This window comes from Globicephala melas, chromosome 4 (genome assembly GCF_963455315.2).
Source record: "Globicephala melas chromosome 4, mGloMel1.2, whole genome shotgun sequence".
In the NCBI taxonomy this organism is placed as follows: domain Eukaryota; kingdom Metazoa; phylum Chordata; class Mammalia; order Artiodactyla; family Delphinidae; genus Globicephala; species Globicephala melas.
In genome coordinates this window covers 115,132,398-115,147,348 of record NC_083317.1, presented here as the reverse complement: position 1 = coordinate 115,147,348, position 14,951 = coordinate 115,132,398, and the positions used below count along the sequence as shown (strand labels likewise).

General features: G+C 39.7%; 2 protein-coding genes across 2 annotated transcripts in view; one reads left to right on the top strand and one right to left on the bottom strand.

Moving 5' to 3' along the window:
* Positions 1–14,951, top strand: part of MED12L (mediator complex subunit 12L) — a 327,428-nt gene that overhangs the window by 102,400 nt on the left and 210,077 nt on the right. The window lies entirely within an intron of this gene.
* On the bottom strand, positions 3,209–4,514 carry GPR171 (G protein-coupled receptor 171). The gene has a single exon (XM_030873232.2). It carries the CDS (start codon positions 4,495–4,497, stop codon positions 3,538–3,540), a length of 960 nt encoding a protein of 319 aa, XP_030729092.1. The 5' UTR covers positions 4,498–4,514; the 3' UTR covers positions 3,209–3,537.

Here is a 14,951-nt window from a genome sequence, read left to right as displayed (position 1 = left end):
TTTGTAAATTTTTTTTTTTTTAATTCTTAGGTTCACTATTATCTTTTTCCCTGGAATTTTATTTTAAGTGTAATTTCAGTGAGTCTTTTTTTTTCATTGAAGACTATCATTATTATTATTTTAACAAAAAATGTAATTGTGAGGTACGTATTATGTTATTTCCTGGATATCTTTGAGGAGTTTTGATCTCTAGGCTAAATATTTTCTTAAATTTGTTTATTTTTTGGTTATTTTTGAACACTCTCCGAAATGACTTTCAAAATCACTACACGCATATATTTTTTTCTTGTTACAATTGAGAACCCCTTGTTAATTTTTCTATGCCCGGGGCTATATCAAAAGTAGCTACAATTTTTTCTTGTTCATCACTGGCTGAATATATCAATATTTTTCAGCTGCTACCTGTAGGCATCACTCATTTCCCACATAACGGAATAACTTCACTGTTTATTTATGGCAGCCAAAAAGAGTAGCCTGATATTTTAGAGATGTATCCTGAAGAATTCATGGCTGAACTATCATGATGTCTGTGATTTGTTTTAAAATAGAGTCAAAAAGACTCCATGCTGAAGTCTGGAGTTAATAATAACGCACCGGTGTTAATTTCCTAGTTTTGACAGATGTATTGTGGTATGTAAGGCATTAGCTTTAGGGCAAACTAGACGAAGAGTATGTGGGAACTCTCTATACTATCTTTATACCTTTTCCGTAAATTTTAAATTATTCCAAAATAAAAACTTTATTAAAAAAAATGGACAGGGGAAATGGAGGAAAGGAAATATGGCAAAAAGTTGAAAATAGTTCAAATTGGTTGAGGGTTCTGTGCTCTCCTCTTCGGTGAGCAGCGCTTTGGACGTCTCCCTCGCCCGTCTGTGGGTGTGAGAGCAGGGGGCTGCCCAAGCATGGTCTTCTTTCCTCTGTTGTTCATGTGACCTTTGGTGACACAGTGGTTCCCAGCACTTAGCATTCTCAAGACTGTCCCCTTCCTTAGAGGAAAGAGCAGGAATGATGTGACTATAAGCCTCACGATGAGTTTTGACATAATTCAGCTGTAATGTGCAATCATAAAAGAACTGCTAGAAAATTGATGTTGTAGGGTGTAATTTTTTAACAGCCTTCTCTCACCAATTGTCCAGAAGCTCCTTTCCTGGGAGGGAAATTTAGAATAAGCCATCAAAAATGGGGAAATAAAAGTATATATTAATAGAACAGTGACGTTAGGAATGCTGTAGTGAGTCTGGTTCTCTTCCTTAATAAAAGGGAAAACTCGACTAGCCAATCATGCATGTGAGGAGAATATAAGAATATGATTAAAAAAACAAAAAGTTTTTTTTTTTTCCTCTCCTTTGTCTCTCAAATGTGGCTCTAGTGAGTGAAGGCCAAGGAGAGAAGACTAAAAGGGGACTTGACCAAAAGATTCAGGAAAGTAAACTAGTTTCATATATGGTCGTATATGAATGTCTTGATCTGCTCTTCAGTAAAAACATGTTCTTAGATTGCCAACAAGCACAGGTTCTAGTGTCTAGGCATTCTCCCAGCCTGTACCACAGGTGAGTCACTTAGACCCTGTCCGTGTTAGATATGTGATGCCGACTGGGGTTCCTATCATTAGCACTAGCTAGCTGGAGTTTGTCCAGTATCTACCCTGTTATAGGTGTAAGAGGCACTTTTTAGTGCATTTTCTCCTTTACTGTTCTCTTCAAACTCAAGAGAATGTATTATAAAATTGTGGATAGGAGTCGTCTTTAGGGTTCAAGCTTCAGAAAATAGTTCTCAGTGCACAGCTAAAAAAATGAGTCTGGAATCAAACTTGTTAGCTTCCAGAAACACCATTTCTTTCTTTCTTTTTTTTTTTTCTTTCCCCATCCTTTGAGATCATTTATTTTTATTGAGGTAATGTGGATTGATAACATTGTATGTTTCACGTGTACAACGTTATATGTCTACTTCTATATCCACTACAGCCGCGGTCCCCAACCTTTCTGGCACCGGGGACCGGTTTCATGGAAGACAGTTTTGCCACGGATGGGGTGGGGGAATTGCTCAGGCGGTAACGCGAGCGCTGGGGAGCGGCGGATGAAGCTTCGCTCGCCGGCCCCGCCCCTCACCTCCTGCTGTGCGGTTCCCGACAGGCTGCGGACCACTAACAGTCCTCGGCCTGGGGGTTGGGGATCCCTGCCTTACAGAGTGCTCACCCCCCAAAATTTAGTTTCCCTCTGTCACCATACAGTTGATCCCCTTTACCCATTTCATCCTCCTCCCCAGTCCTTCCCCTCTGGTAACCACCACTCTGTTCTCTGTGTTTGTTTTCCTTTGAGGAATACCATTTCTTAATCATTGCAGCTAATGCAAATGCATTACCAATTGTTTTAATGTCGGCTTTTGTAACTGAAACAAAAAACAGATAAAAAGCCTTAGGTATGCTTGTCTAAACTTTTCAGCCTTCTTTTCCCTAAATAAGTATTTTATTTATTACCAACTATTGAATCCATTCTGCATTACTGGCATTTGAGAGAATTTGATCAACGGGTTGTGACCCTGAGAGAAGAGTCACCCATTCTTTAAACTGCCGTCCCTACATGGGGTCAGACTCATCTTCAGGACCTGGCTGGCACCCATCAGCCCAGCACGTGCTGCATTTCTGACAAGGCCTTGCTATGTGGTGTCGGCCTGTCTGTCTTAAGACCATGTGACTGGTGCTATTTTTCCATACCTTTGATGTGAGTTCCAAAACAGTAGTTTTAGCAGTTAGTATAATTTAACAACCCCCCTTGAAAATGTTATGGGGTCTATTTCATATTGCTACAAAATAATACTAAGAACTCACTGGATTTGTCATTACTGACAGTAGGAAATCTTTATTTATAGCCTACAGGTAGAATATAAGGATATATAGTACATTAAAAACTATCCATGTATTTCCAAGCCTTTTTAAATTAAGCTTAAAAAAAAAGCTTAAGAGAATTTCAAGCTATTGTGGTAGGAAACAATTAGCTATTAAAAATTGGAGTAGTGAGCTAAAAGGTTACCATTTTCGAAGGGATGGATTAAAACAAAATCAGGCACAGCCCAGGTGGTTTCATGTAACAAATCAGCTGGCTTTTTTTTTTTTTTTTTTTTAAAGCGATCTAAAGGACTTTAAATCGTATTGCTGAAGGGCGTCCCGGAAACTGACATGGAGGTTATTTTGCATATTTCTATCAGGAAGTCAGTTCCAGGCCTTTAAATGAATACCTCATGAATACTTCAGTCTGTGTCATAGAGCTCATTTAGATTTCAAGGATACTGCAGGGTTTATGTCGGCGCAACAAGAGGTTTTAGTTTTTTGTACAAACGTTTGGGTTAAGGAGCATCGACAACCACGAGAGTACTGCTTGGCTTGCGTTTAGAAACAGGGTTTCTCAGTGAACCAAGCCACATTCGCTAGCTGCCTGTGTTTTTACTCATGGAGGCTCTTTTTTCCCCTCCTTCCCAGCAGTTTTGTACACTCAGTTGTCCAGTAAGGCAGGAAGAGATAGCGTGAGAAAATCCCATATTTTATGCATTGTTTTCACCACTTGATTTTTCTTTCTGAGCCTTGGTCTCCTTACGTGAAGCAAACGTCTCCGTGACCTTTAAGCGGAAAGCTTTTGAGAGGTGATAGTACAGGATCGGATCAAAACACAGGTTGGACACAGCCAGCAGCAGCGTGGCCTCCTTGGCTTTGAAAAGTGAAATCCTGGTGGAGCAGTCAGATATGACCTCTGTCTGGCTGAGGGTGTATGGGATTCGGACAATGTGATAAGGAACAAAGCATATGATGTAGCCTGTAGTCACCAAAAGTATATTGATGAGAGCTCTTTTCACATTTGGATAGTTTTCATGGTCTTTGTTTCTGTAGAGTTGTCGAATGACAAGGCAGTTAGATATTAAGATGATGGCTGAGAAATTGAAGAATATTGCGATGCATATGAAATTTGTCATCAAATGCCAGTTTCTTCCAAACTCCTGTTTGAATTCCACGCAACCCACGTTGGGCTTTTCCTTCACATCTTTGATGGGAATTACCATGTTCGGCAGCATTATAAGAAGGACCATCAACCATACAACAGTCGATATCATTTTGGCAAATCCAGGTTCTTGTATTCGATAAATCTTGCAGCTGTATGTCAACTGAAGACAGCGATCAATGCTAACAAATGCTAGGAAGATAATTGATAAGTACATATTAATGTAGATGAGGCAGGCTGTTACTTGGCAGTGGAATATCCTCAGCTTCCAGGGGGCCACGCCCAAGTCGACAGTGATTTTTACTGGTAGTGCCAGAGTAAGCAGGAAGTCGGCTGTAAGCAAATTAATTAAGTATATGCTTACACACCTGTGATTTGTGTTTTTCTGTATGAAAGCCCAGGCTGCAAAACAACTTCCAATAATTCCAACAAGGAAAACTAAATAAAAAAAATATGTGAACGGCTCCAGGTCTCTGTAAACTGGGCAGAAGGTAGAACTGTTGGTCATCCTTACTTTCCCTCAAGATGACGCTGTCCCCACCCCCCAAAAAAAAAGTCCAAAGTATCTGTTAAAATAGAAAACAAAGGGGAGAGAAGGGAGGTTAATAATTCAAACTGGGTATTATTTTCTTCATAGCACAATTGCATTCACAAAACCACGGTCACAGTCTCTCTGCCTCTTAGAATTGTATTGGTGAACTTACTAGATTGTGTGGACTGGTGGGACCATCTTAGATTATGAGGAAGCCTGGGTTTTCCATGGTCAGATTTTATGATTTTGGGAAATCCCGCGTAGGTTGCTTCTAGAAAGGATATTTTTGACTTCACACTTTTGCATTCTGAGAGCTCTTTTGTTACCAGTTGGGTTGGAAGTTAGTTTGCAGAGGAGACAAGTGAACTGAAATTCTGAGAAATAGAGAGAGGAAACAAAAGGGTTTGGTTGTGGCTGAGCCTGAAGAGCCTCTCAATGAGGCTTTCTGGCTTTCTGTTCTCATAGATTGACAGCTCTTCATGCTAGCGGAACCTAGGCTGGAACCTGGGGGAGGTGAGGAAGGACAGAAAATTGTACTAAAATCTGAAAGATTCTATCTAAAATGTAGGCCTTTTATTGTGTAACCCACCAGAACATTTTCACAGTGAGAATTTCATTTCGTTTTTCTTTTTTTGGCAGAAAAAGTTGTAGGATTAGACTCTGGTCTTGCCTTGTTGCGCTAGATTCGTGATGGTGCAGACCTGTGCTATCCAGTTTGGTAGGCTGCAGCCACCTGTGACCGTTAAGCCCTTGAAACGTGACCAGTACAAATTGATGTGTGCTGTAAGTGCAAAGTACCCACTGGGTTTTAAAGATTTAGTGTAAAATATTATAAAGAATAGTGCAAGTAGTAAAATTGTACTATTTTATGCAGATAGTACAACAATTAGTAAAATATGTCTTTAATTTTTATATTGAGCACATCTTGAAATGATATTTTTGATATATTAGGTTAAATATATTATTAAAATTAGCCTGTTTCTTTTTGCTTTTTTAAGTGTAGCTGTGAGATAATTTTAAAGTACCTTTGTGGTTTGCTTTATATTTCTCTTGAACAGTGCGTGTATAGATGTTTCCATGTCAGTGTTGGTGAGAAGTTTGACTAAGAACGTATTTTAAAGGCTTCTAGGGCAAGGATGTATGATCATTGGTTACACCGTTCTCAAAGAGAAGCTCAGTTGTGTATATAGATGTTTGAAGACATCTAACTTTAACACTTGAGGTTTTTTTTTTTTTCTTCTTCTTCTTCTTCTTTCATTGTGGGTTTTGCAGCACTCAGGGCTAGAAGTTTAAGACCTGCCCTTAGAACCGCTGTGATCATCACTGATGGTGACAAAATCTTGTCACGTTCCCTTCAAATCTGGAACATTGGGTAATTTATAGGACAAGTTAAAACAAACTGGGTATCATTTATTCCCTTTGACCTGGTCTAGTCAAACTCATGCTCTTTGGGCCGCAGGTATTCTTCCTCGTGCTACTTCCTGATAAACACCCTCCTCATGCATCTTAAACACCTTTCTTCCTTTGTTTTAATAATCAGAAGATCGCTTTTGTGTTCTGGCAAGAAAAAATTGATATGTGGCTTGTAAAAATAGCAAATAGTAAGTATAGTGGCTATGAAGGCCAAACAAGCCCATTCTCTGAAACGTCCTTTTAAAAAACAAACAAGAACTTCAGAAGCCTTTCTGAATCTTAATTCTCCTAATTATTTAATGATCCATTATGTACCTCTTGGGGTGAAACGGTATGCAAGTGGATGGATAAGGCAGATGTACATAAAACTTTCTAAGTTAAAGTGACATTTAAAGGGTATACGTCCTTCACCTTTCCGTACCTGAGATAGGACTTGAGGGTCCATGAATAATGTCATTCTGTACTAAACTCAATGAAAGTAATCAAGCACTTACTTTGTGTCTGGCACCATGCCAAGTACTTTACACGTACTTATTTAACCTTTCATTATTTCTGTCACGTAGATGTTATTATCCCTGTCTTACAGATGAGAAAACTGAGGCACCACAAGGCTAACACTCAGGGTTATATAGCTGGTAAGTTATAGAGCCAGGAGTCCCACCCAGACAGTCTGATCTCAGAAGCCATGTTCAAAATCACTTCGAAACTTTATCTCAATAGTAACAACAGTAATAATGATGTTGATTATTATTATTATTTGGAGTAACAATTTAAAAATTCTATTCCCATATAGGTCATTACAGAGTACTGAGTAGAGTGCCCTGTGCTATAGAGTAGGTTCTTATTAGTTATCTATTTTATATACAGTAGTGTGTATATATGTCAATCCCAATCGCCAAATCTCTCTCTCCCCTTCCCCCTTGGTAACCATAAGTTTGTTTTCTACATCTGTGACTCTATTTCTGTTTTGTAAATAGGTTTCAATGGTACCTTTTTTTTTTTTTTAGATTCCACATAGAAGCAATATCATATGATATTTGTCTTTCTTGTTATTATTATTATAGTAGCAAACCTTTACTAAGTGCTTACTATTGGGAGGAACTATAGTCTAAGCAATTTTCATGTAAAAGAGCAGAAATAAAGTATTCATTCTTTTTCCTAAATACTACTAGAAGATGTTTAGGCTCCATGTGTTTTGATGTTTCATTTTACAGTACATATATTTAAAAACCAAACCTAGCTTCTATCTTTTAATCCTAAACCTCCTTTACTTTCAAAATTCCTGTGACCTAGTCCCTCCGTATCATCCGCACTCTCTTCCTCCCAACTCTCTACTTTAGGTTGGTGGGATCTCTACTGTTCTGGGAGCTCTTCCTTCCTTCCTTCCTTTGTACTTTTCGTTGTGATACAATTTGGGGATCACAGGATTCTAAGGATGGAGGGAACCTTTATTAATAGCATCTGGTCCAATCCCCAGATTTGAGGAGACTGAGGTCTAGCACTTGGGTGTTGGTCAAGGTTTCCCGGCTCGTTAGAGCAGGCTAGGATCCGACCTTGTTGATCATTGCCTAGACTCTCTGCCTTTATTCTTCCCAGCTCCAATCCTGCCTATCCTAAATGCCTGAAGGAAGCTCTTCAGGTCTGAAGTCTACTCTAGGCTTTACTGAGTTCCTTATGACTTGACTTTTAATAGTAACCATTTATTTAGTACCTGGGCGTTCTAAACGTCCTTTTTGTTCTCTGGGTCAGAAGCTAGTGTTGGTGTAGATGGACCCTCATCTCCCACCTTTGCTCACTGTTCCTTTACCAAGTGCTAGGATTTTGGCCTATGCTGTTGTATTGCAAATGCTACATTATAAGAGAACTAACATATTATGTGTTTCTCGGAGTGCCCCTTTTGCTCATACAATTATAAAGTCTCATTTTATAGATGAATATGTGGTAAAGAGAAGGATTAGAAAATAATTTGTTTTGATCAATGAATATACTATGTAACTGGAACTGACCATCTATACCACTCATGGGTAATTTATTTAAAAATAATTACAGCGTAACTGTTCATTCGATAATGCTTGAGAGTCAGGCACTGCCTCGCCGTTGCTTTTCTTGAACCTCAGTCTGGATTTCAATGAAACACAGATCTCTTTATTTAAAAATTTTGGTCTTATCAAGTAGAGGTTAAATTGTACTATAATAACATTCTGTGTTTTCTACCATGAATTTGAAAACTAAGTGCTTGATGAGTATTTTTTCAACCAGTTATTAGCCTGTGGACATCTGAGGTACCCAGATGTATTCCAGCAAAATCAAGAAAAGATTTCAAGTGTCTCCTTTGTTTGAGAGTGCCCATTGCTTAGAAACTCATTAGATATTTTTTTTACGGAAGTCACAATGGAATTTTCTTGAAATTACCTATCGTAATGTTCGTAGAGACCTGTTGTGCCCTGTCGTGAAGACCTACAACAATGGCCTTTCTCCATCCAGTTATAAAATCGAGTTACTGAATAAGTTAAGCTTACCTATAAGTAAGCAGTATTCAGTCTTGTCTGAATTAAGCTGTCTTTCTGAAAGGGATGGATGAGGTCATCGGGTAGAAGAAAATTACAGCGTAGTGCACAGTGAGGATCTACTTGGAGTTTAATAATTGGTGCCTTCTTGCACAGCAACCTTATTACATGCTGGCATTTTCAACTTACATGGTTTAAGCGCTGAAAATCATAGATTTCCCTTCCATGGAAAGACATTTGGATATATTAAGTATTTAAAAAGACATACCTGGGGGTATATTCTCTGAGCCTCAGCGTGCCTTGCTCCCAGTCTGCAGAGAAGCGTGAGCTGTTTGGCTAGCTACAGCAGTAGCAGCCTCATTGCAGGACTGCCGGCTGCACTAACAATTTCCTTTCCTTTTTATGTGGTTTTAAAATGCTGCATATTGACGTAGATGAAACTGTGGTTTGCACATAGCTTAACTGTATGGAAGCCTCTTCAAGTCCTTTTCAATTTGGTGTAAGCTTTCTTAAACAATTCAGATTCGTCTCTTCTTTTAGAGGGAAGATTTTTATTCGTCTGTTGTAATACCTAGGTGTGATTTTTTGTTTTGAAAACACCCAAGATGTGTATTTCGTCATAATGATTTTAAAGAATGTCAATTTTTTGTGCCTTGAATGGTGTTGTGAGTTAAAGATATTAGGTGTTTAAGCAAAATTTCTTCAGTATACATACTGATACTCATCAGTCTTTCAGAGTTATAATTTAAAAAATGGTTGCAGTTTGGATCCTGCTGAGACGTCTATTAACAAACAAAAACGATATGGTCAAGTTTATGTTGTTAAATCTGGAAAGAGAAGAGGAAAATCATTATGTAGAGAGATAATCATTGTTAACGTTTTAGGTACATACGTTTTAAAATTTTTCTATGTGTTTACCCACTTAAAAATGTTATTATGTTGTGCATACTGTTTTATAGTTTGTAATCTTTTTATTCAAAAAGATACTGGATCTGTTTTTCTCAGTTATGAGAGTAAACCTGGGGTGCACATTTGTCAATTTGGCCCCAACGGCATAATGAATTGAGACAGGTGTTTAGTAATTAATAGATTCTATGAAAAGGGAAGCTCCAGTGTACATTTAAATTGTTTGGGTAAATGTTCATTCTTCCTGTGGGGGAGTGAGTGTGCCGGTCCAAAGGCGGTTTGTTAAGTGCAAAGCCATTGCCTGATCACTTAGGGTCTGGGTTTTTCTATTGCTTCATTGTCTTGGAGGGTACTTTGGTTTCATCTCTTTTTCTGTCAGTAATTCTTAGTTTTCCAAATAATAAAGAAAAAAGTCAGAAGAAACCTCTCTAGAATCTAAAATGCCTCCCTTTTGGTATTCACTTTGCTAAGAAAAAATCTCTCAAAAGACTAAATGAGGACTGTCAAGCTGGAGGGAATTTAAGGAGGATCTAGGGAACTTTTGAAAACAATAATGTGTCAAGATGCTTATGATGACAGTGTCCATTTGTTTCTGATACTCCGATGTTCTTTCGAATTCAGGTAGTTATTACTGTATTTTGCAAGAGAATAACTTTACATATATTCACTCAAAAATTGGAGGAAGAAACCCAAATCTTTCTCAAACTTTGTATTTGGTTTTCGTTAGGAACCAATGTTAACTTTCATCGTAATAGTGCTGGGAAACGCTCTGTCTTTTAAGATTTGTGTGCGTCATATCGGATAGAACTCACTTCTGTCCACTTCAGAAAAGACATGCTTGCAGACAGTCAAGTGAAGCGAGCAGTTACGACCAGAGTTTACACTCACAGGGGGATGGAGAGGGTGAGATGGGAAGAATTTGGTGAGGTGCAGTTTAGCTGCCAGCTGAGTGGTGACTGGTTTTAAAATGATATGAAGGGACACTGGAATCAAAGGTTTTTGGTAAAGTTTCTTTCTTCTTTTTTAGATAGGCATATTTATATGTGTACTTCCCCCTTCACTTTGGGGTATAGATAGAATCAAATACATTCAACTGTTCTTAAAAATCTACTATAGGCAGCTTTTTGTGTCTGGATTGCCAAATATAAAAGAGCTAAAGTCTCCTAGCTCTTGATGTTCCATTTCCTTTTTGGAACAGTGAGAAACCAATCTTTTAATAGTGAAACTAAACCATGTTCCTCCTTTTGAGAATGAGCTTGAGGCACCTTGGCATTTTGCAGAAGTTTATTCACAGTAGAAACATGCTTGGCTACCGTCCCTGTTGTTGTTTTTGTCTCTAACGTGAGTTCCATTTGAATTTCCATAGGTCACTTCTTTCTGTTTCATTAAGGACAGATGTTTTTCAGTGGATATTTCCTTAGCGTTCTAGGAAATTGCGCAACGTCACTAACCCAGTATTTCAGAAACCCAAGTCGGAAGTGAGGGGAAGTTGTGTTTCCCTTACCTTGGTCCTGGCAATACTTATTTAAGAAATGACATACTATTTACTTTAACGGGTATTTTGTATATTTAAAAATTGAAGCTGAATTGCCCCATGAATCTTTTTGTCCTCAGTCCCTTATCCACACAAATCATGCTTTTGTTCTTATTGAACACAAATACCAAACAACGGTATTTCAATAGAAGTATCAGTGTGAATGTGTAACATTCTTTTTTTTCTTTGGCTGCGCCTAGCGGCACACGGCATCTTAATTGCCCGACCAGGGATCGAACCCGTGTCCCCTGCAGTGGAAGCGCGGAGTCTTAACCACTGGACCGCCAGGGAAGTCCCAAATGTGTAACATTCCTAAAATTTGCTTTTAAAACGTACCATGGTCGCCTTCGGAACTAATGAGGAAGGAGAAAATGAATGTTGGGGTAGGTAGCCGCTGCCACGGCCAGGAACACAGGTCTGAGAATGTATTTTCTTTGAAGAAATCCATGAAATGGAGGAGATTCCTCTCTTTACAGATGGGGAAACTAAGGCATGGGGGAAATAGAGGCCTTGCCCAAAGCTGCACTGTTAGACCCCAGTGTCCCAGTACTTAATTATGCTTCTTCAAATGAAAGTGTTGGTTGGAAACTGGGGTTATAAAGGAGGACACCAGGTCAGTTCATCCCCACCACCCCCTCCCCCACCCCAACGTATATTTAGTGTTTACAGCTGTTTGAACTTGAACTTGAGTGCCACTGGGCAGTGGAACAGTCAGCACTGTGCCCACTTTTCTTATGGAGTTTGCAACTTGGGATGTTCACAGCTCCAAACAGTTTGCATCCTGAAGTGTTTTTTAATGATCTTTGGGCAGGGAGCTGTTCTCTGGTTAATGAATGCTGATCAGAACATTTCTCCAGCAGCTTCTGTGGCTTCGAGTCAGCCTTCTCTCTGGAGCCATTGTGCTTTAGGTTCCTGTTTTGAAAGTTTTTCAAGGCACATAATCCCCTTTCCCACCTGAGTTAGTCCAAAGACATTCTTTCCTGACTCTGAGATTGGTAGCTTCAAATCTGACAGTGATGGACATGATTAGAGTAGTTTTAAAGTGAGCTGTAGATGCAGAGCTTTCGAGAGGTGGAGGTTTCTGCATTATTTGAATTCTGCTTCAGTTTTCCCTTTTTTTTTTTTTTTCTGGTACGCGGGCCTCTCACTGTTGTGGCCTCTCCCGTTGCGGAGCACAGGCTCCGGACGCGCAGGCTCGGCGGCCACGGCTCACGGGCCCAGCCGCTCCGCGGCATGTGGGATCTTCCCGGACCGGGGCACGAACCCGTGTCCCCTGCATCGGCAGGCGGACTCTCACCACTGCGCCACCAGGGAAGCCCTAGTTTTCCCTTTTTAATGAAACATCGTGTAAAAATTTGGAAATATGTTGAAGGTCGATGTGTTTTGTACATTCTCGGAATGTGAACTTGGTTGTAGGGCTGGCCGAGTCTATCCTGTCGTTCCCTTGGCCGGTCCGTTCGGTTTTCCGCCTTTTTATTGACTGTACAGTGTTATCAGTCAACATACATCCATCTCACCTTTCAGTTGTGAGGTGTGACTGTGCTATTTGATCCATGGTTATAAAATAATTAATAGTGGGGAAGTCCCTTAAAAGGAACTCTTAAAGGATATCTTGTTTCTTTTTAGTCACTGAAGTTCTTCCCCCCCACCCCCACTTGAGTGCTATGGTCTATTTCTTACGAAATTTGAGTAACATGTTTTCAAAGCGCAGGACGCATTTTATGAACTCTGTTGTTACTTTCCAGGAGAAGAGTTTTGGAGCAATTCTCCCTTGCCCTTGCCATGTGAGTCTTTGTTTTTTGATCAAGTGGTTAAAAGAAATTCTAACCATAATTATTTCTTGACTGCAGGCTGCCTCCTTAACTCCCATCCTAGAGAAGGTGTTTGTTGCTTTTAGAAGGTCACAGTGTAGAAAGAGTGATAAGGAGGACGCAGGACCTGCGATGATGCAGATAGACTCTGGGCTGTTAGAGCCTGTGGGGATCCAGGAAGTGCAGTCCTCTGACCAAGGTGGGCAAAGAGCTGCTTCTGAGAAGTGAGGGAGTGGCGGCAGGTTTTGGGGAAGATGCACATGATTGGGCTGTAGGGAGGGTGTTTGGGGACCCTCACTCAGTCTGGGTGCGTGGAGTATGTGTGCAGGACCTGTGTGAGGAAGAGGCTGAGACTACATCTTAGTGCCACCTGGTCCGTCTTGGATGCTTTAGTTAGCATGCGGTGGAGAGCTCAGGAAGGTTATGTGAAGAGAGGAGCCGTGAGCTCAGCAGTACCAGGTGAACCTGCGGGCTTTGGGATGTGTTGGGTTGGGGGAGAAAGCGGAAGACAAGAAGTCAGTTTGGAGGCGCTTGCAGTCTTTTTAGGTGAGAGGCAAGGAGGATCTGAAATTGGCCGGGAAGAGATGGGTAGTTGGGAACGACTGCAGAGGTGAAATCGCTGAGACATCGGGCTGGCAGGGAGCAGACTGTGGTCTCAGTCCTGGGAAGGGCAGTCTGAGGAGAGGAATCTGGTTTGGCAGGTAGAAAGGCAAGTTTAGTTTATTAGTGTAGTGTGGTTTTAGTGCTACCTCATCATTTGGTATAGCATAGACTGCTGTATATTTTATCCCTTTCTATTTTGCTACCACAAAAGGAGAGCTGACAGCTTCCTTTTATGAGTTAAAACTAACACCATGGAAGGTGACTGGAGAAATAGTACAAACCCAGCCCTGGTTACATCAGCTGCAGCCCTGCATCAGCCCATTAATGGAAGCCATACCCACAACTTTGGACATTCAGGTCTATTAGCCAATAAATCTCTTTTATCGCACAGCCGAATTTTAGGTTTCTTTTCTTTTCTTTTCTTTTTTCTTTTGTCACTTACAAATGAGAAACTCTTGATACATTGGCACCACCTAAACGATTAATCTAGAGACTCTAGAAAGCACCCTTAAACTAAGCTTTGTTTCTGTTTGATGATGTTAGTAAAGTATGTGCTATTATTTCTCTATTCTGTCCTTAAACCCTATTGCTACTACCTATGTGCTTTGACAATGGAGAATAAGGAAAAAAAAAGACTTTATTAGTACAGAACGTGACATCAAAAGATAATATCATACAAATTATAAACATAACAGGTCATCTGCCCAAAGTGACACAGGGTTTCCTTTTGGGTAAACAGCGCTGTGAGGGTTTGCGTGTTGGGGTAGGAGTGACCTGATAACTGTGTGGTCTTCAACAGTAGAAGCTGCTACTTCCTTTTGGTCACCGATTCTCTGCAAGATTCCAGTGGCATGTGGATTACCACTTTATGACAGGACATCCCCCCAAAAGAACCACTTTAACAAAATGTAGCTTTACTTTCCCATATACCACTTTTCAAAATGTTTAATTATTTTATAGCACTGCTTGTATAAAGTGATTAAATGTTGTATTACTTTAGCTGTAGCAGATATATATTACAAACCTTATTTATAAATTAGCTACAGAAAAGAACACATTATTACACAAAATAATGAAAAAAAAATAGTACTGATGACCTCAGAGATGTTTCTGGATTAATCCACTCTCGCTGTTGCCCTACTATTTTATCTTTTGTTGTAGCCCTGGACCTTAAAGTTCCTTTTTATTCAATTTACCTAACTTTTCAATATTTGAATAAACTCCTTATGATCTGACTTCTAACTCTAATACCTTACAGACATTCCTCTCACTGAAGTCTTAAGTGATCTTCCAAAGTTAAATCCAAAGATTTGTCTGTATTGATCTGACTTTTTTCTTCTTTATTTTAATTGAATGGTAATTGACTTACAATATTACTAGTTTCAGGTGTATAACATAGTGATTCAATACTTTTATGCAGTACAAGGTGATCCCCTTGGTAAGCCTGGTTAGCGTCTGTCAGCATACCAAGTTATTGCAATATTATTGATTTTATTCTCTATGTTGTACATCACATCCCCATGATTTATGTACTTTATGAAAGAAAGTTTTACCTCTTACTTTCCCTCACCTGTTTCACTGATCCCCCTGTCCTCCTCCCCTCTGGCAACCACCAGTTTGTTCTCGGCATATATGTCTGTCTGTCTTTCTGTGTAC

Bases quoted from the DNA above. Each gene is read 5' to 3' on its own strand.
- GPR171 (XM_030873232.2), bottom strand. From the start codon at position 4,497: ATGACCAACAGTTCTACCTTCTGCCCAGTTTACAGAGACCTGGAGCCG.